The 25588-nt window shown below is 40.7% G+C and overlaps 1 protein-coding gene across 6 annotated transcripts in view; it reads right to left on the reverse strand.

The window, feature by feature from the left end:
• Positions 1-25588, reverse strand: part of LOC113046763 (gastrula zinc finger protein XlCGF57.1-like) — a 52534-nt gene that overhangs the window by 12748 nt on the left and 14198 nt on the right. For 3 of the 6 annotated variants that reach the window (XM_026207716.1, XM_026207719.1, XM_026207717.1), the window contains exon 3: positions 14855-16215. In XM_026207716.1, the coding sequence (XP_026063501.1) occupies positions 15065-16215 (1151 nt within the window). In that variant the 3' untranslated portion in view covers positions 14855-15064. Of the gene's footprint in view, positions 1-14854; positions 16216-23780; positions 24311-25444; positions 25586-25588 lie in introns of those variants that run through there. The other 3 variants (XR_003276151.1, XM_026207720.1, XR_003276152.1) reach the window with 2 other exon arrangements.

Genomic DNA, 25588 nt, shown 5'->3' on the forward strand with positions numbered 1-25588 from the left:
TCATCTCATTTATCACCAGTAAAATATGGACAGCCACAAGGATCCATCCTAGGTCCCCTTCTATTTTTCAATATGCATGTTGCCCCTTGGTAAGATTATTAGAAAATACGGAATAAGCTTCCAATGTTATGCTGATGATACTCAGCTATATATCTCAATGAAACCAGATGAAACTTCTAAATTATCTAAGCTAACAGAGTGTGTTAAAAATGTAAAAGATTGGATGACCAATAATTTTCTCCAATTAAATTCGGATAAGACAGAGATATTAATTATTGGACCAAAAAACACTACACGGAATCTTGTAGATTACAATCTGCAACTAGACGTATGTACTGTTACTTCCTCTTCAGTCAAAAATCCGGGTGTTATATTAGACAGCAACTTGTCTTTTGAAAATCATAATTCCCATGTTACAAAAACTGCATTCTTCCATCTTAGAAACATTGCCGGGCTACACAACATGTTATCTGTTTCTGTCACGGCTCATTAATTCACGGTCTCTCTCTCTCGTCTAGTGTGCTGTTGTGTGTGTCTGTGGGCGTGGTCACTGATCAGCGGTGATCAGTAGCGCCCGCTGGATTCTATTGTTTGTTCCCTTGATAAGTTCAGTAACCAGTGTCTCATGTTGTCAGATCATTGTGCTTCCCGGTGTGTTCCTGTACCTGTTCCTGTGTCTGTCTAGTCGGATTGGATTCCACATGTCATCGTCGTTTCTTCCCCGGATTACTTACTCAGCACTGGATCACCGAGCACCGTCACTGGGGTTTACTACACTGATCGGAATACCATTCAAGGGATCATTACTGGAATGAGCACCTTCACCAGTTGTCTACCAAGGTCCCTGCATCACAGTTCCTTCCTGCATTGTGTCCGCCCGCCTGTGCTACTGTGTTGCTATCATCATTGTCTCTATTCTGACCATTGTGCTGAGTTAATAAATAGCGTTTGCATTTACATCCTCTTTCTGTCTTACGTAACAGAACGATCTGACCCGTTATGGATGTAGCAGGCATTACGACGTGGGACGAGTTCGCGGCTTGAAGCTTCACAAGAATGGACACCCAAGAGGAGAACATCTCTCAAATACAACAGCTAAGAGTTTCCATTGCGCAGTCCACACCGCCAGCTCAGCTCCCTCCACCAGAGCCGCAGCGAGAACCGAGACTGCCTACACCAGAAGGATATGCAGGTGAACAAGAGTTTTGCAGAGCATTTTTGATCCGATGTTCTATGCACTTTGCATTACAGCCTCAGAGGTTCAATTAGGAACAGTCCAAAGTGGCGTTTGTGTTGACGCTGTTATCAGACAAGGCGGCTCTCTGGGGAACGGCGGTGTGGGAGAATCAAGACCCATGCTGCGCCTCGTTCCAGACCCTCTCCGAGGAGATGAAGAGGGTTTTCGATCGTGCGGTGGCTGGAGGGAAGCGGCCAGAATACTCGCCGATCTCCACCAAGGTAAAGGTTCGGTGTCGGAATATACGATCCAGTACCGCACTCTGGCTACAGAGTGCCGATGGAACGAGGAGGCGCAGTGGGACAGATTCCCACAGTGGGACAGAGTCCTGAGATTTATATGCTGGACCTTCCTACCAGTCTCAATGGACTGATTGAGTTAGCACTACGAGTGGATGCTCGGCTGAGCAGAATGGGTCACTTCAAACAGGACCATCCGTTTCGTGGCACCATGCGCTCTGAGAACCTGGATATGGTCAGTCCCCTTGACGACCCTTAGCCCATGCAGATGGGTAGAGCTCGACTTTCCCTGGAGGAGAGAGAACGGCAGAGGTCCCAAGGACTGTGCCTATACTGCGGGAGGACGGGCCACTTCATCCACTCATGCCCGTTAAAAGATCAAGCCCGGTAGTAACTATGAGGCTACTATTGGGTGGGATCTTCGCCGAGAAGACCTCATCCTCACCATCATCATCAGTAACCATGTGTGTTGGGCAACCAACACACATGACACCAAGGCCTTACTGGATTCGGGGGCAGAAGGTAATTTTATGGACTTAGAACTGGCTTACCGTCTTCACATTCCTATCACCCCTCTCACGTACAAGATTTCTGTCAATGCTCTTAATGGACAACAGCTTCCCAACATTTTTCATACGCTACTGAACCCATCACTCTCATCACGTCTGGCAACCACACTGAGACAATAACATTCCTCCTCATGAACTCACCTCTGGCACCCATCGTACTTGGTCATCCTTGGTTCACACAGCATAATCCCAGAGTCGATTGGGGACACAATTCTGTTTCTATGTAGAGTAATATGTGTTATGAGTCATGTCTTGTGTCTGCGTGTTCGTCTGTACCTGTGTCTGTTTTTCAGGAGGAGGCAGTGAATTTATCTAACGTGCCCAAGGAGTACCAGGACCTGAGAGAAGTGTTCAGTAAGTCTCGTGCTGCTTCTCTTCCTCCACATCGTCCCTACGACTGTGCCATAGACTTAGTGCCAGGTGAGTCTCCGCCTAAGGGCAAGTTATATTCACTTTCTGTTCCAGAGAGGGAGGCTATGGAGAAATATATTTCTGATTCTCTAGCATCCAAATTCATTAGACCTTCCTCTTCTCCAGTGGGGTGGGGTTCTTTTTTGTGGGGAAGAAGGATGGATCTCTGCAACCATGCATTGATTACCGGGAGTTGAACAACATCACGGAAAGAATACTTATCCTTTGCCGTTGATGTCTTCAGCTTTCGAGCGATTACAGGGAGCATCCATCTTCACAAAATTGGATTTACGTAACGCTTATCATTTGGTTCGCATAAGGAAGGGTGATGAATGGAAGACCGCATTTAATACCCCTAGGGGGCACTTTGAACACTTGGTTATGCCTTTCAGGCAATCCAACTCGCCAGCGGTCTTCCAGGCACTCGTCAATGACGCGCTGAGAGATATGGTTGACCAATTTATGTTTACCTGGATGATATATTGATCTTTTCCTCTTCTCTCCAGGAACACGTTCAGCACGTCAGGCGAGCGCTTCAGAGGTTGGTAGAGAATAGGCTTTTTGTCGAGATATTCGTTTTTCATGCACAGTCTGTTCCCTTTCTAGGGTACATTGTCTCGTCTGAGGGAATGCGTATGGATCCTGACAAAGTTAAGGCTGTGATAGATTGGCCAAGTTCAGATTCCCGTAAGGCCCTACAGAGGTTTCTGGGATTTGCCAAATTTTATCGCTGTTTTATAGTCGTGTCTCTGACTGCTTTGACCTCCCCCAGAATGACGTTCGGCGGAAGCTGTATTTGCAAAACTTAAGAGCCGCTTCGTTTCGGCTCCCATCCTCGTTGCCTCTGATCCATCATGTCAGTTCGTGGTGGAGGTCGACGCGTCAGAGGTGTGGGTAGGAGCAGTTCTTTCCAAACGTTCTTCCACAGACGACAAGATGCACCCTTACGCGATTTTCTCTTCTCGATTGTCACCTGCCGAACGTAACTATGACATTGATAACAGAGAGTTGTTGGCAGTCAAGTTAGCACGGGAGGAATGGCATCATTGGTTAGAAGGGTCAGGGGTACCTTTTATCGTTTGGACCAATCACAAGAACCTAGAATATATTAGAACCGCTAAAAGGAGTCATCCAGGAGTAAATCGCACTAATTTTTTCGTGAAACAACGATTCTGGTGGCCATTAATGTTACGCGACATCCGCAGTTTTGTTTTGGCTTGCTCTGTTTGTGCCACTGTAAAGACTTCCAATCGAATCCAGTCCTTTTGAGACCCTGGTCCCACATTGCGCTAAATTTTATTACCGTAAGTTATTGGGGGTTATTATTAAGTTATTATTTTGTAAGTTATTGGGGGCGACTGTCAGTCTCTCTTCGGGGTTTCATCCCCAAAGCAATGGTCAAATGGAGAGAGCCAACCAAGATCTGGAGAGAGCGTTGTGATGTTTGGTTCGGAGTACGCCCACAATTCATTACCAGTGTCATTAACGGGCCTTACTCCATTTGAATGTAGTTTAGGTTACCAGCCACCGGTTTTTGCTAGTACAGAATCTGAAGTCGCGGTCCCCTCCGCTCACACCTTCGTCCAGAGGTGTCACCACACTTGGACTAGAGCCCGTGAGACTCTTCTCCAAGTGCACCAAGGCCAAGTCCGATCGCCACTGGTCGAAGCCTCCCGTATACGTCATTGGTCAAAATGTGTGGCTTTCAACCAAGAACATTCCTCTCCGCTCCGTGTCTAATAAACTTGCTCCTAAATTCATCGGCCCGTTTCCTGTCACCAAGATCATTAGTCTGGTGGCAGTCCGACTCAAACTTCCTCCTACATACAGGAGAATCCATCACGCCTTCCATGTATCAAAGATCAAACCCGTGTTTTGGGCACCCATTAATCTGTTCCTGTGTCTGTCTAGTTGGATCGGATTCCCCATGTCATCGTCGTTTCTTCCCCTAATTACTTACTCAGCACTGGATCACCGAGCACCGTCACAAGGTTTTACTACACTGACCGGAATACCATTCAAGGGATCATCACTAGATTGAGCACCTTCACCAGTTGTCCACCGAGGTCCCTGCGTCACAGTTCCATCCTGCATTGTGTCCGCCCGCCTGTTCTACTGTGTTGCTATCATTGTCTTTATTCTGACCATTGTGCTGAGTTAATAAAAAGCGTTTGCATTTACATCCTGTTTCTGTCTTACGTAACAGTTTCTGATGTATAAAAGCTAGTTCATGCATTTATGACCTCTAGACTGGACTATTGTAATGCACTTCTGGGTGGTTGTCCTGCTTCTTCAATAAACAAGCTACAGGTAGTCCAAAATGCAGCAGCTAGAGTCCTTACCAATGTCAAGAAATTATGATCATATTACCCCAATTTTAGTCTCTGCACTGGCTACCTATTGAGGTCTGTTTCGGTTACAAATTATCATTACTTACCTATAAGGCCCTAAATGGTTTAGCTCCTGTGTACCTAACTAGCCTTATACCACGTTACAATCCATCACGCTCCCTAAGGTCACCAAAAGCTGGTCTTTTGGTAGTTCCTAGGATAGCAAAGTCCACTAAAGGAGGTAGTGCTTTTTCACATTTGGCTCCCAAACTCTGGAATAGCATTCCTGATAATGTTCGGGGTTCAGACACATTCTCTCTATTTAAATCTAGATTAAAAACGCATCTCTTTCGCAAAGCATTCGAATAATGTATCTTAAATTGTGAGTGTAGTTGTATCTGATCCAATGCACATTCTTATTATTTAGCTTGGGGTAAACTAATTAATTTTACTTTGTTGGATCATCAACTATGCTAATGATGTCTATATTTGTTTCTATGTTTTGCCACAGGATTTACATCCTGTGTTAACTAGGATTTACACAAGCTCCAGTCTAGATCCAGAACACCTGAGAAGAGATGATGCTGACCTCTCAGAGGACCTCAGATGATGCTAACCTTGAATCAACAAACCGAACTAACAAATATTGCTACAAGTGTGACTGCGTCATATAATAATAATAATTAATTATTAATAATGTTCATCGTCTGGCTGACTACGTCTTGTATTTTTCTAAAAATCCTGTCCTGCGTGCACAAACTGACAGTCGCCACTTATAAGCTATTACTAATTTTCTGTAAAGTTGATTTGCAACGATTTGTATTGTAAAAAGCGCTATACAAATAAACTTGAATTGAAAAACTATGGACTCTACCTTTTATAGCATTTTAAATACAGTTGCTCCTTTACGCTTAAGGAAGGTTAAGGAAAACAGTATGACACCATGGTATAATGAGCATACTCGCACCCTAAAGAGAGCAGCCTGAAAAATGGAGCGTAGCTGGAGGAAAACAAAACTAAAGGTATTTCGTATTGCTAGGTGGGAAACAAACCTATCCTGCAGAAAAGCATTAAAAACTGATCCGATTACTTTTCTTCTCTTTTAGAAGAAAACAAACATAACCCCAGGTATTTATTCAACACAGTGGCTAAATTAACGAAAAATAAAGCCTCAACAAGTGTTGACATTTCCCAACATCACAGCAGTAATGACTTTATGAACGAATTTACTTCTAAAATCGATACTATTAGTGATAAAATTGTTACCATTCAGCCGTCAGCTACAAGGGCAGTGTTCTAGGAGAGGAAGAATTGTATAAACTTGTTAAATCATCTAAACCAACAACATGTATATCCCTATATATAGATATATACAGTATTGTTCAAAATAATAGCAGTACAATGTGACTAACCAGAATAATCAAGGTTTTTAGTATATTTTTTATTGCTACGTGGCAAACAAGTTACCAGTAGGTTCAGTAGATTGTCAGAAAACAAACAAGACCCAGCATTCATGATATGCACGCTCTTAAGGCTGTGCAATTGGACAATTAGTTGAAAGGGGTGTGTTCAAAAAAATAGCAGTGTCTACCTTTGACTGTACAAACTCAAAACTATTTTGTACAAACATTTTTTTTTTCTGGGATTTAGCAATCCTGTGAATCACTAAACTAATATTTAGTTGTATGACCACAGTTTTTTAAAACTGCTTGACATCTGTGTGGCATGGAGTCAACCAACTTGTGGCACCTCTCAGCTGTTATTCCACTCCATGATTCTTTAACAACATTCCACAATTCATTCACATTTCTTGGTTTTGCTTCAGAAACAGCATTTTTGATATCACCCCACAAGTTCTCAATTGGATTAAGGTCTGGAGATTGGGCTGGCCACTCCATAACATTAATTTTGTTGGTTTGGAACCAAGACTTTGCCCGTTTACTAGTGTGTTTTGGGTCATTGTCTTGTTGAAACAACCATTTCAAGGGCATGTCCTCTTCAGCATAGGGCAACATGACCTCTTCAAGTATTTTAACATATGCAAACTGATCCATGATCCCTGGTATGCGATAAATAGGCCCAACACCATAGTAGGAGAAACATGCCCATATCATGATGCTTGCACCTCCATGCTTCACTGTCTTCACTGTGTACTGTGGCTTGAATTCAGAGTTTGGGGGTCGTCTCACAAACTGCCTGTGGCCCTTGGACCCAAAAAGAACAATTTTACTCTCATCAGTCCACAAAATGTTCCTCCATTTCTCTTTAGGCCAGTTGATGTGTTCTTTGGCAAATTGTAACCTCTTCTGCACATGCCTTTTTTTTAACAGAGGGACTTTGCGGGGGATTCTTGAAAATAGATTAGCTTCACACAAACGTCTTCTAACTGTCACAGTACTTACAGGTAACTCCAGACTGTCTTTGATCATCCTGGAGGTGATCATTGGCTGAGCCTTTGCCATTCTGGTTATTCTTCTATCCATTTTGATGATTGTCTTCCGTTTTCTTCCACGTCTCTCTGGTTTTGCTCTCCATTTTAAGGCATTGGAGATCATTTTAGCTGAACAGCCTATCATTTTTTGCACCTCTTTATAGGTTTTCCCCTCTCTAATCAACTTTTTAATCAAAGTACGCTGTTCTTCTGAACAATGTCTTGAACGACCCATTTTCCTCAGCTTTCAAATGCATGTTCAACAAGTGTTGGCTTCATCCTTAAATAGGGGCCACCTGATTCACACCTGTTTCTTCACAAAATTGATGACCTCAGTGATTGAATGCCACACTGCTATTTTTTTGAACACACCCCTTTCAACTAATTGCCCAATTGCACAGCCTTAAGAGCGTGCATATCATGAATGCTGGGTCTTGTTTGTTTTCTGACAATCTACTGAACCTACTGGTAACTTGTTTGCCACGTAGCAATAAAAAATATACTAAAAACCTTGATTATTCTGGTTAGTCACATTGTACTGCTATTATTTTGAACAATACTGTATATGTATAGATAGACCCTATACCATCTAAGCTCCTAAAAGAGGTGCTTCCATAAGTCATAGATCCTCTTCTGACTATTATTAATTCCTCATTGTCATTAGGATATGTCCCCAAAACCTTCAAACTGGCTGTTATTAAGCCTCTCATAAAAAACACAACTTGACTAGTTAATTATAGACCGATCTCGAATCTTCCCTTTTCTGTCCAAGATACTAGAAAAGGTAGTATCCTCACAAGTATATTCCTTCTTAAAGAAAAATGGTATCTGTGAGGATTTCCAGTCAGGAATTAGACTGTATCATAGTACTGAGACTGCTCTCCTTAGAGTTACAAATTACCTTCTCTTATCATCTGATCTTGGTTGTCTCTCTATTAGATCTATTGGTGCTGCGTTTGACACAATTGACCACAACATTCTTTTGCATAGACTTGAACACTTTGTTGGCATTAATGGAAGTGCATTAGCATGGTTTAAATTGTACTTACATGACCATCATCAATTCGCAGCAGTGATTGAAGAGGTATCAAATATTGAACACAAGGGCAGTATGGAGTACCTCAAGGCTCAGTACTAGGGCCATTACTCTTCACGCTTTATATGTTACCCTTGGGAGATATCATCAGGAAACATGGTGTTAGCTTTCACTGTTATGCTGATGATACTCAGCTCTATATTTCTTTTCTTTGAAAAACTAATGAAATTCATAGTCGATATAAAAACGAAAAGTATTTTCTTACTGCTAAATTCTGAAAAAAAAGGAAATATAGGACCTAAAAACTTTGCATGTAATAACCTAGAACACTGTCTAAGACTTGATGGCTACTCTGTCAATTCTTTGTCATCCGTTAGGATCCTAGGTGTGCTATTTGATAGCAGTCTTTCTTTAGAAAGCCACGTTTCTAGCATTTGTAAAACCTTTTGCATTTATCGATCTCAAAAATATATCTAAATTATGGCCTATGCTGTCAAGGTCAAATGCAGAAATTTTAATCTATGCATTTAATATGCATTTACGACCTCAAGTTTAGATTATTGTAATGCTTTATTGGGTGGTTGTTCTGCACGCTTAGTAAACAAACTACATCTAGTCCAAAATGAAGTAGCAAGAGTTCTTACTAGGACCAGGAAGTTTGACCATATTAGCCCGGTCCTGTCAACACTGCACTGGCTCCCTATCAAACATTGAATAGATTTTAAAATATTGCTTATTACTTATAAAGCCCTGAATGGTTTAGCACCTCAGTATTTGAATGAGCTCCTGTTACACTATAATCCTCCACGTCCACTACGTTCTTAAAACTCAGGCAATTTGATAATACCAAGAGTATCAAAATCAACTGCGGGCGGCAGATCCTTTTCCTATTAGGCGCCTAAACTCTGGATTAACCTACCCAACATTGTTTGGGAGGCAGACACACTCTGGCAGTTTAAATCTAGATTAAAGACCCATCTCTTTAACCTGGCTTACACATAACATACTAATATGCTTTTAATATCCAAATCTATTAAAGGATATTAAGGCTGCATTAATTAGGTAAATCGGAACCGGGAACACTTCCCAAAACACCCGATGTACTTGCCACATCATTAGAAGAATGGTATGTACGCTAATATTAGTCTCTTTCTTATTCCCGAGATCACCGTAGCCACCAGATCCAGCCTGTATCCAGATCAGAGGGTCACTGCAGTCACCTGGATCCAGTACGTATCCAGACCAGATGGTGGATCGGCACCTAGAAAGGACCTCTACATCCCTGAAAGACAGCAGAGACCAGGACAACTAGAGCCCCAGATACAGATCCTCTGTAAAGACCTTGTGTTAGATGACCACAAGGACAAGACCACAGAAAATAGATGATTTTTCTGCACAATCTGAATTTGCTGCAGCCTGGAATTAAAGAGCTGGTTTCGTCTGGTCAGAGGAGAACTGCCCCCCCAACTGAGCCTGGTGTCTCCCAAGGTTTTCTCCTCCATTCTGTCACCGATGGAGTTTCGGTTCCTTGCCGCCGTCGCCTCTAGCTTGCTTAGTTGGGGTCACTTCATCTACAGCGATATCGTTGACTTGATTGCAAATAATTGCACAGACAGTATTTAAACTGAACAGAGATGACATCACTGAATTAAATGATGAACTGCCTTTAACTGTAATTTTACATTATTGACACATTATTACATTATTTGCTTCCTAATGAATGTTGTTCAGTTGCTTTGACGCAATATATTTTGTTTAAAGCGCTATATAAATAAAGGTGACTTGACTTGACTTGACGTGAAAATTGGCCTGAAATTTTGGGCTGAAATGCAGGGCTTTAAAGGTGACTGTTCCGTTGCTGACTATGCCATTGGATTTTGCACCTTGGCAGCCGAATGCAAGTGGAACGAGGAGGTGCAGTGGGATATGTTCCTGCATGGGCTGGCTGACCGTGTTCAAAAGGAGATCTACATCATGGGTTGATTGACTTGGCTTTTCGGGTGGATGCCCACATTTAACAACTGAGACAGCATGTCTGTTCTAAATGTTTCCCCGGAAACACTGAAACTGGCAACCCAAGCAGAGAGAACACAGCCGGTTCTGTCCTCGATCACGAGCCCATGCAGGTGGGTAGAGCTCAGCTGTCCCGGATGGAGAGAGAGAAGCGGAGGTCCCTGGTCCCTGGAGCGAACGTTGTCATGAGTCCTTTCTGGTGTCTACTTGTTCTTCTGTGTTTGGTTCTGTGTTTCAGGAGAAGGCAGCGATTTTGTCAAACGTGCCCACAGAGTATCTGGACCTGAAGGAGGTGTTCAGTAAGTCCTGAGCTGCTTCTCTTCCTCCCTTCCCTATGACTGTGCCATAGAGTTAGTATCAGGTAAGTCCCCATCTAAAGGCAAACTATTCCTATTCCTGAGAGAAACGCCATGGAGAAATATATTTCTGATTCTCTAGCAATGGGGTTCATCCACCCTTCCTCTTCTCCAGCGGGGGTGAGATTTTTTTTTGTTGGTAAGAAGGATTGTTCTCTGCGACCTTGTATTGATTACAGAGAGCTGAACAACATCACGGTGAAGAATACTTATCCATTGCTTTTGTCTACAGCCTTTTAGAGGTTGCAGGGAGAATCCATCTTTACAAGATTGGATTTAAGAAACGCTTATCATTTGGTCCGCATCAGGAAGGGGGGTAAATGGAAAACTGCTTTTAACAGACCCATAGGGCACTTTGAATAGTTGGTTATGCCATTCGGGCTTTCCATCTCTCCAGTGGTTTTTCAAGCCCTCGTGAATGAAATGTTAAGAGACATGGTAGATCAGTTCATATATGTTTACCTGGATGACATTGATTTTTTCTTTGTCTCTCCAAGAACACATGCAACACGTCAGGCGAATACTCCAGAGGTTGCTAGAGAATGGGCTTTTTATCAAGGTGGAGAAATGCATTTTTCATCTTTCCTAGGTTACATTATCTCGTTTGAGGGAATATGTATGGATCCTGAAAAGGTTAAGGCTGTGATAGATTGGCCAAGTCCATATTCCCATAAGGCCCTACAGCGGTCTCTGGGGTTTGCCAATTTCTATCTGTGTGTTACTTGCAACTTCAGCCAACTAGTCGCGCCTCTGACCGCCTTGACCTCCCCCAGAACAACATTCAGGTGGTCCAATACAGCCGAAGCTGTATTTACCAACCTCAAAAGTTGCTTTGTTTCTGCTCCCATCTTGGTCGTCCCTGATCCCACACATCAGTTTGTGGTGGAGGTCAATGCGGGTAGGTGCAGTGCTTTCCCAACGCGCTTCCTCAGATGACAAGATGCACCCTTGCACGTTTTTGTCCCATTGCGGGACAAAGCTGAACATATCTATGACACTGGTAACAGAGAATTGTTGGCCATTAAGTTAGCGTTCGAAGAGTGGCGTCATTGGTTGGAAGGGCTGGGGGTACCTTTTATCTTCTGGACCGGCCATAAGAATCTTGAATATATTAGTTCTGCCAAAAGACTCAACAAAAGGCAGGATCGGTGGTAACTTTTTTTTTCAAACATTTGACTTTTCTCTATCGTACTGCCCGGTTTCTAAGAACATCAAACCTGTTTCTTTGTCATGCATTTTTGATCCATCCGAACACCCGGTTGTTCATTTCGGAGGGGTTACAGTCCGACATTATTCAATGTGGTCATTGCTCCAATGTCGCTTGTCATCCAGGAGTTAGACGTACTCAGTGCTTAGTAAAGCAATGATTTTAGTGGCCACTTATGGCTCGCAACATTCATGATTTTGTTTTGGCCTGCTCGGTTTGTGCCAGTGGTAAGACGTCTAACCGACCTCCAGATGGGTTACTCAACCGGAGTCTGTTCTTTCGAGACCCTGATTCCACATCGCACTACATTTTGTTACCGCTTTCTTATTTATGAAGGTTGTTTTGACCGCAGTGGATCGATTTTCGAAGGCGGCACATTTCATTCCCTTGCCCAAATTATCTTCTGCCAAGGAGACAGCAGTTACTGTAATTGATCACTTCTTTCAGTTACATGGCCTCCCAATGGACGTGGTCTCTGACAGGGGTCCCCAATTTGTGTTTAAATTTTGACAAGAATTTTGTTAATTATTGTGGGCTACGGTTAGCCTGTCTTCAAGTAATCATCCCCAGAGCAATGGTCAGTCCTAGTGTGTCAACCAAGATTTGGAGAGAACTTAGTGATGTTTGGTCACAAAGAATCCTTCATCCTGGAGCCAACAACTCTCTATGGTTGCGTACACACATAACTCATTGCCAGTGTCATCCACAGGCCTCTCCCCGTTTAAGTGAAGTATAGGTTACCAGCCACCATTTTTTCTAGTCTGTAATCTGAAGTCGCGGTCCCCTCCGCTCACGCCTTTGTCTTGAAGTGCCACTGCACATGGACCAGAGCCCATGAGACTGCTCCAAGTGAGGGCACGCACTAAGGATAAGGCTGATTGCCACCGGTCAAGGCCTCGCGTATCAAGGCCTCCCGTATACGTCATGGGTCAAAAAGCGTGGCTTTCTGCCGACAACATTCCGCTCCGTTCCGTTTCCAATAAGTTAGCTCCTAAATTTATTGGCCCATTCCCTGTCACCAAAATCATTAGTCCGGTGACAGTCCACCTCAAACTTTCTCCGGCGTACAGGAGGATTCATCCCCTCTTCCATGTATCCAAAATTAAACGTGTTTTACGCCCGCATTAATCTGCCCACCCCGGTTCCTCCACCACCACAACTCATAGATGGGGAACCTACTTATTTGGTAAATCGCATTCTTGACTCGAGATGGGAGGGGACGAGGATTCCAGTACTTGGTCGACTGGGAAGATTACAGTGTGGAGGAGAGGAGTTGGGTACCTGCTAGGTAAGGATGCTTGTGGGTTTTACTTGGGACTTGGAGTCATAACGACCATCTCTCCTCTTGGTTTATGAGTCAGGAGCATAAGTAACTGTTCTATAAGTATCATCCTGAACTTGGGGCTCGTACTCCAACCAATCCGCAAAGTCGCATCAAGCATTGAGCAATCTGGGGTGCGTTTCCCAAAACCATAGTTGCTAACTAAGTTAGCAACTTTGTTGGTTGTAATAAAATTTCCCATTGCCAACCAATGAAGTTGCTAACAGGTTAGCAACTATGATTTTGGGAAATGCACCCCTGAATGGTTGGGAATATCTGGGCCTTTTGTACAAACTCAGCTCATTGGCATTTAAAGGAACATGTACTGAAACCACTCACTGTGAAGAGAGTTGTTTTTGACAGGGTAAAAATTGTGCTGCTTTAAACTACAATTGAGAATTTTTAACTAAAGTATGTTATAGACTTTTTATAAAGACCCTAAAGAGTAATTTCAACTTGTGGAAAATGGGCATTCAATGACCCCTATAAAATGTGTGTCTCAAAGTATCATTTATGCACAAAACACTTTCCACACTTAGATCAGGTTCAGTTCAGTTTATTTTATTTATTTCCCGAAGGCAATTTGGTTGATTTTCACATAAACAACAAAAACACAATACATTTCCTTCCTAAAAAGTTCTTACTTTAAATTTTAAAACTTTACAACTGAGGGGATACATGAGTTATTTTACTTCCCTGGTTTACAATCATCTCAAGACAATTCATGTTTTTCCCTTTTAAAGAATTAAACCAGCACAACTGTGAAAAAAGATAACACTAACTCAATGTCAAGTAACTCAATCAATGTTTTGTTCACATTTAATAACCTTAGTTTCTGCAAGCAATACAAACTTTGCTGCCCCCCTTACACAAAACCTCAGTATTGGGAGAAGAAAAAAAATTGTTATTCAAAACCAGTGACGACCGCACAGAGTAGCATTATAATTGGACTTTCAAAAGAATCTAGTATGATAAAACAGTGCTGCTTTACCTCTAATACGCACAACTGGAAGCGATCGACTGTGGCATAATAAAAGCTCAGCCGCTTTCGAACTATACGCGTGTCATGCTCATTCATTAGCCTTGTTTCACTTAGATGGCGTATTTTGAATACACGCCCTCCAGCGGGTGAAAAATTACACATTGTGCCACTCATTAAGCTAACGATAACAGAATTATCAGCAAATTTTAAAATATGCCTACTTCTATAACTACTCTTACAGCCTTTGTGTACAAAATAAATAATAAGGGGTAGAGGACACATCCTCGAGGTGATCCAGTTGATAAGAATAGTCATTAAGAAAAACAGTCATTTACTTTAAAGCTGCGGTAGGTAACTTTTGACGCTCTAGCGGTTAATAAACAGAACTGCTTGCGTCTTGCGGAAGAACATCGTAGCCAGAACTACTTCTCTCTGTTTATGTCTATGAAGAATCACAAAGGTACTGGGTTACTCCGCCGCGGTACCCCCGAAGCAATCTAAAATAGTCTGAATATAAACACTTATTATAGGTGCACCCTAGTGATACAGGACAAGCTAAAAACACGGTTTGGAAAATGGATTCATGGTGTACTCGCTTATTATATAAATTTTTCTATATTTTGAACACAAACAAAGTTACGGACCGCAGCTCTGATTGGTTGTTTCCTAACAGGAGCCATGTATTTCTGCAAATGGCAATAGGACCACTGGGAGGAGCCAGAGGAGCTTGATTTTTTTCACAGATTATCTGTCTCATATTCTAGTGTCAGGACATGATGACAGGTTTAACAAATAAATTACTTAAAAATATATTTTTACAAAAGTTACCTACTGCAGCTTTAACTCCCTAAGGTGAAAGGCTTTTATGAAGAGTGAGTTACCAAATGAGCATTTTAGTGTCATTTCTCCGTAAAACTCTTTCCAGACTGAGATCAGCTAAAAGACTTAATCCCAGTATGAATTAACATGTGCCTTTCATGGCTTGCTTTCACGGTAAAACTCTTTCCACACTGAGAGCAGCTGAAAGGCTTTAATCCAGTATGAATAAACATGTGAGCATTTAAGCGTATTTTCTGTGTAAAACTTTTTCCACACTGAGAGCAGCTGAAAGGCTTTATTTCAGCATGAATTAGCATGTGCTTATTAAGGTTTGCTTTATTTCTGAAACTTTTTCCACACTGAGAGCAGCTGAAAGGCTTTATTTCAGCATGAATTAGCATGTGCTTATTAAGGTTTGCTTTAAGTCTGAAACTCCTTCCACATTGAGAGCAGCTGAAAGGCTTTATTTCAGCATGAATTAGCATGTGCTTATTAAGGTTTGCTTTAATTCTGAAACTCCTTCCACATTGAGAGCATATGAAAGGCTTTATTCCAGTATGAATTAACATGTGATCCTTAAGGTGTCCTTTCTGTGTAAAACTCTTTTCACACTGAGAACAGCTAAAAGATTTTATCCCAGTATGAATTAACATGTGATACTTTAAGCTTGCTTTCTGTGTGAAACTCTTTCCACACTGAGAGCAGCTGAACGGTTTTATTCCAGCATGAATTAGCATGTGCTTATTAAGGTTTGCTTTAAGTCTGAAATTCTTTCCACACTGAGAGCAGCTGAAAGGCTTTATTCCAGTATGAATTAACATGTGATACTTAAGGTGTCCTTTCTGTGTGAAACTCTTTCCACACTGAGAGCAGCTGAAAGACTTTATTCCAGTATGAACTAACATGTGATCCTTTAAGCTTGCTTTCACGGTAAAACTCTTTCCACACTGAGAGCAGCTGAAAGGCTTTATTTCAGCATGAATTAGCATGTGCCTATTAAGGGTTGCTTTAAGTCTGAAACTCTTTCCACACTGAAAGCAGCTGAAAGGCTTTATTCCAGCATGAATTAGCATGTGCCTATTAAGGGTTGCTTTACGTCTGAAACTCTTTCCACACTGAGAGCAGCTAAAAGGCCTTTTGACTTCTGTTTTTTTAATGCTGCAACTCACTGATTTTTCACCATTGACATCATGATCTTTCTGATCCTGATATTTCTCCTCCACCTCATTCAGATCTTGCCTTTCTTCTTTCAGTTTCATCAGGCCTATAAAAAAATGAAAATCGAACATTAAATTTGAAAAATAAGGATAAAATATTTGTGTTCAGACATAAACTATGTCAAAACTGCCCTTTTTTAACACAGCGCCATTAAAATAACAAAATTCAATTAAAGTTTATTTGTATAGCTCTTTTTACGATACAAATCATTACAAAGCAACTCTACAGAAAATTACGTTTCTAGCTTATCAGTGGTGACTGTCAGTTTGTGTGCATATGACAGGATTTTTCTGAAAAATTAATACAAGACATAGTCAGCCAGACGCTGAACACTATTAACAGCAATTATTATATGATGCAACCACATTGTAAGATCTGTATGTTGATTCAGGGTTAGCATCATCTGAGGTCCTCTGAGGGTCAGCATCATCTCTTCTCAGGTGCTCTAGATCCAGACGGGAGCTTGTGTATAGTTATGTAAATCCCGTGGCAAAACAGAGAAACAAATAGAGACATCATTTGCATAGCTGCTGTTCCAATAAAGTAACATAAATTAGTTTAACCCAAACCAAAGAATAAGAATGCGCATTTGAAATAAAAACACTGCATTATGCTGACAGGTCAATAGATGGTAACATCACTTTGTAAAGAAACACTACACATGGACAGCTCCAGCAAACAAGGTTTGTTCTTTGATCACTTTCTTTAACAATTTAAACAACACACTACATGGACCCACTTTATATTAAGTGGCCTTAACTACTATGTACTTAGATTGTAATTAATAATTTAGTACAATGTACTTATTCTGTATATACTTGTTTTTACATTGTACTTATATTTAAAAAAAAACATGTAATTACATCTGTATTTAATTTCTGTAATTACATTTATAATTACACTGTTGACCCATACTTTACACCTTAACCCACCCTTAAACTTACCCATACCTCCAACCCTCTCCCTAACCTTACCCCTATCCCACCTCAATAGCAGCAAAAGTGTTTTACAATACAATTCGAACACAATAAGTACATTGTACTTATTTTTTATGTAAGTACATAGTAGTTAAGGCCACCTTATATAAAGTGGGACCCACTACATTCATATCATTGGGAGAAACAATGTTTAGTTTGGTCATTGATACACACACACACACACACACACACACATAAAACATTGAACACTTTGAGACAAATACAATCTGACTGAACCAAAATAATTACACATCACAGATCACTAATTGGGTCAATCTCATGAATCTTTTGAAATGCCATGGCACTAATTATTTTAAATATTAAACATGTAATTTAGTAATGTATAAAAATATCATAATAAAGACAATATTGTTCTCTACCTTACGCAAAGAGTAATTTCAACATAGGAATTAATTATTTTTGTATTTTATTGCATTTTCTGCTGAAATTCTCATTACCGCAATGCGTCCAGCTGTGTCTGAATCTATGTAATGCTAGATGTTTTTACATGACAGAAAAATGACAGACTGAATTTATGTATAATAATGATACAAGTGGAAAAATAAAGTGTCCATGACTGATGAACACATCCTCCGCAACATTTTTTGAGGACCATTTATACACACAATTTGTTTTTTAGATAAATCTTGATTTTAAATTATGCAACACATGTGGCTGAACCTTCAAAATAGCTAGGCAGATCTCTTCATATTGTTAAAGTTACAAATTCCCTTGTCAGAAAGTGTACACGACAAATTGATTATCATTGCCAAAATGGGTAGTTTTACACATTAAAAAAAAACTATATAAAAATATACTTCATTAATGTCTGATTATATACATTGAGTAAAAAATTGGCTAAATCATCATGGCTTCTCGGTTGTTAGCAAAACATGCTAACACACCTCATCCTCTACAACACCATTCTCACTTACCACAACAATTTAAGGCCAGTTGCGGTAGAAAGAACTTCTTTTTTTGGTAATGATAATTTAATCGTACAGGCTATTTTTAAATGTTTATTTAGTAACAAAAAAAGCCTAAGCAAAGACTATGGTGACCAATTCCAGAGAAAACGTTTATACCAACCCACCAACTCCCAGGAAGGAGTTACAACAAGAGTAGTTATCAAAAATAGTCTGCAGTGTTGGGAATAGGGAAGTAACGGTATGAAAATGTCTTATCACGGTTATAGTGACCAAAATTATCACGGTTATCAGTATTATCACAGTATTGTTATAATGTGCTAGAGATGTTAAAAAAGTACATACACAAATCACTTAACTAAAATAAAAATATAATAAAAAGAAATTAAATGTATAATTAAAAAAATTAAATGAAATTAAAGTATAAAAATAAATAAAAAGAAATTAAATGAATTCTTGTTTGCATAATCAATAAAACAATAACATTACCAATGATGTCCCGATTTTAAATGACAACTTGACTTACAACAGTTTAATAGCATTCAAGAATTCAAAATATCTAATGTAAATTTCCAAATAAAGCTTTGAAAAAGTTTAATAAAAAGGTAAACCTCACATTTCAGCCTTTAAATAAAGAAAAGATATGTCAAAATGATAATAGCTTAATAAACCCCAGTGATCACAACAGCATTGCTATTAAGAACACTTCCTTTAGGTCAGCAGTTCTCAAATTCCAGTCCTTGCGCCCCCATTTTATTTCACACGTCTCTCATTAGCCCCTTTCACACTGCGATTCCAGAAAATACACAGGTAATGTGCCCCGGCAATTGTTCCCGGGTCGCTAGATTTTCCCCCTTTCACACTGGAAGTGATTACCCGGAATGTGCTCGTGCATTCACACACAACCAGTAAAAGTCCCGTAAAGACCTGACACCAGGATGTAACTTTCATTTAAGCTATGATCTCAACATTTTTTTGTTGTGAATGTTGATCTGCATTTAAAACTCACACTAAAATAGTTGCACGATAACATGCATCATCGCTATGACACACCCTTTACAGCATTAGTTCTGGCTTTTGTTCACACAGAACTCATTCTGGGACTGAACCTGGCAATGTTACTAATGGGGCGGCAGTGGCTCAGTGGTTCATGTAGGTTGTCTACAAACTGGAAGGTTGGTGGTTTAATCCCCGGCTCCACCTGACCAAGTGTCGAGGTGTCCTTGAGCAAGAAACCTAACCCCAGCTGCTCCCGACGAGCTGGATGGCACCTTGAATAGGTGACACCGCAGTCGGTGTGTGAATGTGTGTGTGAATGGGTGAATGTGAGGCAAACTGTAAAGCGCTTTGGATGGCCATGTGGTCTGTTGAAAGCACTATATAAATGCAGTCCATTTACCATTTGCCAGGTCCCGGAATCAATCCCGGGACGTGTTTGCATTCACACAGAAGGCAATACAGCAATGTTCCGGCAATTTTCTGGGACCAACATGCAGTGTGAAAGGGGCTTTTGTTAACACATCTTATTCAAATGATCACCTTGTTAGAAGTGAGCTCCGTGCATGAACTGTTCACATTGACATGGTCCCTATGCAGTGTTCCTTGCTCCCTACTCTGTTGAAGTTTACCTCACTTCAGAACATTCTTTCATGGATTTGCGCTGCGCAGCATCTTTACACATGGACATTTAGATTCACGTCTCACACTAGAGTATGTGAGCAGAGTGGAGCGGCAACAATTTACCTCTGCGCTCCCAAGCTAGTGTTGGGCGATATGGTAATTTTTCAAATCGTCATATCGTCAGTCCGTGAGATCGACGATACATGATATTATCGTGCATGGGTGGAGCAAGAGAGAGACTCTTTGTTTTTGTCATAGCATAACTATTGGGTGTTTTAAACCACACAAGTGCATGAGAGAGAGCCTATGGAATCACCAATAATCAAAAAAATAGTTTTTCTGCCATTTATACTACTCACTGCAAATAGTGGCGATTATCTGCACCTCAGTATTGTAGTACATTATAAAACAGTATGCAATAACTTATTGAGTCTAATTAAATGGCTGCCACTGTGGGATTACAAATCTGTACTATGTTAAATCAAGTTTCAAATGTAATAGTATGTACTTTGAGTTTTTAAATTCTTAGGTTAAGATTATGACATTCTGAGATGATCAAGTCAAGCAGAGCAGGTTCCTGAGACATTAACCTTTTGTCTTCATGCACATCCTAAATATAGGGCAATGTACCAACATAAAAGTGCCTGCTTGACTCAAGGCACAGCTGTGCCTTTATTTCTATGATAATGTGAAGGTACGGGTGATACTATCAGGCACCTCTGTATTTAAATGACACTGTTATGCTGATTAGATCAAGGCTGGGAAGATGCCAGTGTCAGGCACTTTACTGATTCCATTTGCATGCTTTGTTTAAATGGTCTCCACCTCCATGTATCCCTCCTCCTAGAAATGTATATAATCTACAATGTATAAATGACTGGACAGACTTTTGATGACTGCAGCGCCACGCAGAGTGTTCTCAATAAACAATTCTGCTGAAGATTACCCAAGAGTCTCCTGGTCACCACCTTATTGGGACAATAAAGCCCTTCCTGCGCCTACCCTTATTTTGATTATTTACTTAATTTTCATTGAAAATAACTGCTTTTCTGATGTGATTTGAAATTTGGGAAGCGTTTAATTTTTTTTGCCAAAGCCAGATTCGAACCCGGGTTGATCATGTCAAAATGTGTATGACAAACGTACCACTGGAGCTGATTGTCAATTGATGTCTTTTGTAATCAAACTTGTACTAAAACTTGTGATAAAAATTGATAAAATTATCCACTCCATAAATATAGTTGTCATGATTCTGCCTTCATGTCCTGACTTTTCTCTAGTCTTGAGGCAGGATCATGACAGACCCGTGTTTTGTGTACAAGCACATGGCCTTGTCTTTGGACCATGTGCTTGTGTTGTCTCGTCCCCTTGCCCCACCCCCCTTGTTATCCTAGTCTTGTCGTGATTGCCCTATCTGTGCCACCTGTTGTGTCTTAATTAGTTCCCCTATTTAGATCCCCTAGTGTGCTCTGTCTTTTGTCGGTTCATTGTTCCACACTGAGATTGTTCCTACTTGTGATTGTACCTCATATGTGTTTATACTTGTCAGCCTCGTGAGAGAGTGTATCCTTGTCACCCCTTTGAGAAGTCTTTGTATATCCGTGAGTGTTTATTTGTAGTTAGTGTTCTTGTGTTTTGAGTCTTTGTTTATCGTGCCAACACAGTCCTGTTTAGTTATTTTGTATCTGCCCTAGTCCTTGTTTTCCCCTTCGTGGGTTTTGTTTTCCCCTTTTTTCGTGTAAATAAATCTTGTGTTGTACTTCCCGTCTGTTCCTGAGTTCATCCCTACCCCACCACATAACAATAGTAATAACAAACTTTGATGCAATAAATAGGGTAAGATTTAGAAATGAGCATCCCTCCAAAAACATCCAAATTGTCTCTTTTCAAGTGTTAGGGTATATAAATAGTTGTATTTATAGGGGTTGTTATAACACAATTCTATATTAAGGGGGTTATAGAAACCCCCTGGACCTCACTAATTTTCAAAGCCTGGCTACGGCCATGATTGTGGCATTAAACTCAGTTAGTTAGGGCTTGTTTTAAATATTGCACATATATGGCGCTTTTCCACTGCATGGTACGGTTTGGTACGGTTCGGCTCGCTTCGCTTTTCCACTGCTTGGTACGACTCAACTTGGTACAGCACGGTTCGATTCCCTTTAGCTCGGTTACTTTTCCACTGGAGTTAGTACCGCTTCAAAACGGGTGGGACTGATCGTTCATAGTTGCCGCCTCTACTGTCATGACATCATCCTAAACGCGCCATATTTCAAACGCACAACACAGGAACAATGGAGCCTATCGAGGGGATGGTGTTCTTGATTCTCGGCATGTGGATGTTTTTAACTTCAAGATGGAGAAATGTTTTAAAAATTAGGCTGATGACAGCAAAACAAATTACTGCAAAAAAAACCAAAAGAGTCTGGGAACTCTTACAACAAAGTGAAGATGACGACATCACTCGATTTGCCCGACGGCGCACGAGGGTAAGCTAATCTTGTTTAGGATCTCAATCGCTGTATTGTCACAAAGCATATAATGAATTTAGCTAACAATTTTATGTATTAAAATGTGTACTCTGTGTATTTCAGATGTATCATATTTTGCAAGACCATCTGTTTGGACATTTAACAGAGCTTGTTGGAGTGGTGGGGTGTGATTGTTCCTGGGTTTACAAACACGAATGTCGGAAGAAATGTTTATTTACTTGTGCAACAAACTGCGTCCTGCGATGGAGAGACTTCCACGTGTGTGTACCTCTAATGAAGATTGTAGCCATTGCACTGTGGAAGCTTGCTACCGGCTCTGAGTACAGAAGTGTTGGACATCTTTTTGGAGCAAGCATTTCAACTGTGTGTCGGTGTGTTCAGGAGTTCTGTGCTGCAGCAGAGACGTTGTTGATACCAGAACAAATTTGTTTTCCAGATCAGGAGAGGTCTAAAGAAATGGCTGCCTACGTTGAGAACAGATTGGGACTTCCAGTGTATTGGTGCTATTGATGGATCACACATACCCATAATAGCACCACAAGACTATTTCAACCGTAAAGGCTGGCACTCCATCATCCTTCAAGGTGTTGTGGATGGAAAGGAACTTTTCTGGAATGTGTTCACAGGACTGCCTGGAAGCCTGCATGATGCTCGGGTTTTGAGACTGTCCACACTGTGGGAAGTGGCAAGCTGTGGAAACCACATACCAGCTAGCACCAAAAACATTGCTGGGGTGAATGTTGGCTACTACATCCTTGGAGACTCTGCCTATCCCTTGCAGAAATGGCTATTTAAACCATTCATTGACATTGGACGGCTAACAGCCGATCTACAACATGAAAATCTCCAGAGCACGTATATTGGTGGAAAATGCTTTTGGTAGATTAAAAGGAAGATGGCGTTGCCTTATGAAAAGAAATGACTGTGCAGTCGACCTTGTGAAATCTATGGTGCTGACATGCTGTGCTCTACATAACCTTTGTGAGAGTCATGGAGAGGCCTATGAGAGTGCATGGGATCCACCTTCTGCAGCAGAGCCTGTGCTGGGACTGGCACAGCCTGTAGAGGAGGGCAGGGATGTCTGTGAGGCCCTAAATATAATATTATAAATATTATAAATATAATATTAATAATAAGTAGCATCATTATAAAGATGCAAGACTCCAGCTTTGGCCACGGTTTATGATAAATCTGCTTTGTAGTGACATTAAATTCTTAATTTATTCCAGGAGTGCAAAATTATTAATCTGTAACATTTGATATTTTGAATGGCAATTATCACTCATAATGCACTTGGGTTTGTGTTCACTGACATGAAATATACAGCATTCATCAGGGCTCTTATCCAATTGTTAGCACATTTGGAGAAATAATTATCACATGTTCTTTTAAATATTTTGCCATACAGAATAGCATTTTTGTTCATTTAATGCCCAAACACTATTTTAAACCACGAGCAGAATATGATACAAATACTCAATAGCGGTTTAAAGTGAGTTTTAAGTAAAAGTGTACTATTAATCTTTTAAATTGTGACATTTAGCTTGATGATACCTGTTGCTCTAATCCACATGCACCATTAAAAAGGAAAGTACACTTTTGACTAGTAAATTTTATTAAAGAAAAATGTAAACAGATCAAACGTTAAACAAAGTATTAATGTATGTAGTGCAAAAAATGTATATAAAGACATATATAAACATTTAAAAGTAAAAAATGTACACTAAGCAAACTTTAAATGTTGTGCACAAATGTATGTAGTATAAAAACATTCAGAGGAAAAACAAGTAAAAAAAATAACTCCGTGAAGTATGGACTAGGGAGGTTTTAGTCGGGCAGAGTGTTCTGTTCTTGTCAGTTCTGTCACTGTTCTGTTCTGTTACTCATCGCCTGTACAAGCATCCCCATGATGTTGAGAAAGGCTTGATTGAATGCAGCCGTTTGTGCATTTTCCTCCCTCCTTAAGGCCGCTTCCTGCTCCCTTGCTTGCCGGGCCTCATCTATTGCCATCTGCAAATATTGCTCCCTCCTTTCCCGGTTCAGTTTCTGCTGTAGAATATCAGTCACCTGCATCTCTCTTAAAAAGGCAAGATGCTCCTGATGGTGCATGTTCCGTTTCCTCTTGCCTAGACACAAAGAAAGAAAAGTTACAATTTTGATTTTTTTCTAAAGGTTTTTGCTAAAATCAAAAAAAAAGATTTGAGAGGAAAAATAAAGCTTATCACATATCGTCAATTAATTTATGAAAGAACTGTTCATTAACAACCCCATGATCTACAGTGTGAACTAATCAAAGTTACAGTAGCTAGCAATAATGGATTTATGGTGAGCAACAGGATTTCATGAAATATCCAATTTTAGTGCAGGCTTTCAAAATGACATAAGAAAAGGATTAGGTAAGCTTAGTCTAAATATATGATCTGTAACATAGAGGGCCCTATCTTGCACCCAGCGCAATTGACTTTGTACACCGACGCATGTGTCATTCCTATAAAGCGCGCTTTTCCCTCCACAGAAGCACGTCGCTAAACTAGTGAATGAACTTGCGCTCCCTGGGCGTTTCAGCGCAAAAAAGGAGGCGTGTTCCGGCGCAAACAATCCCTGGTGCTATTTTGCTGTTCCATTAAACAATTGCGCCACTGACCAGAAAAAACCTAGTCTAAAGTCAGTGGCGCGTTGCGCGTTGTTCATTATGCTATTTTAAGGGCGCATGCTTGACCATAATGTATAGCGTGCACAACGCGCATACACTTTGCTCATATAATCTACACAGATGCAACAGTTATTTTTGCATATCATTAATTGTTACACTAAAAAAATATTAATGAGATGACGGAAATCATTGTGGTGTATTTTGGGTGGGTTTCTCCCATCCCCATACAACACAACTTCTCTGTCTTTCACTGCTCTTACAAGAACATCAGTCTCCTCGGCTGTGAACCGCTCCTGGCGTGCGCCTGGTAAATACGCCATAATAATAGCAATCCATAATGGAACTTGCGCACCTGCTTTTAAAGGGAATGTTGGATGACGCTCTGATTGGTTTATTTCACGTTACGCCCAAACCACACCTATGAATAATGAAGCTACTTCAGACCAACCCATTTTAGATTTGCGCCGGGCGCAAGAGCCATTTATCCCGCCGGGAAAATAGCAACAGCGCCGAGACCCGCCCACAAACTTACTTGCGCTTTGCGCTTTGACACTTGCGTTTCAGATCGTTAAAATAGGGCCCTAAGTGTTTTAGTCATATTTCATACCTGGTACCACACGCTCTGGTGTCCTGCTGAAGGTTGCTGGTGTCGACGGTCGTGCTGGTGGCGACGCTGCTATCACCAGTTGGGACGTTGAGGCATCACTGCACGGAGAAAGTGCTAATGAGTCAATCGTAGACAGTGCATCTG

The sequence above is a fragment of the Carassius auratus genome, chromosome 28 (assembly GCF_003368295.1).
Source record: "Carassius auratus strain Wakin chromosome 28, ASM336829v1, whole genome shotgun sequence".
In the NCBI taxonomy this organism is placed as follows: domain Eukaryota; kingdom Metazoa; phylum Chordata; class Actinopteri; order Cypriniformes; family Cyprinidae; genus Carassius; species Carassius auratus.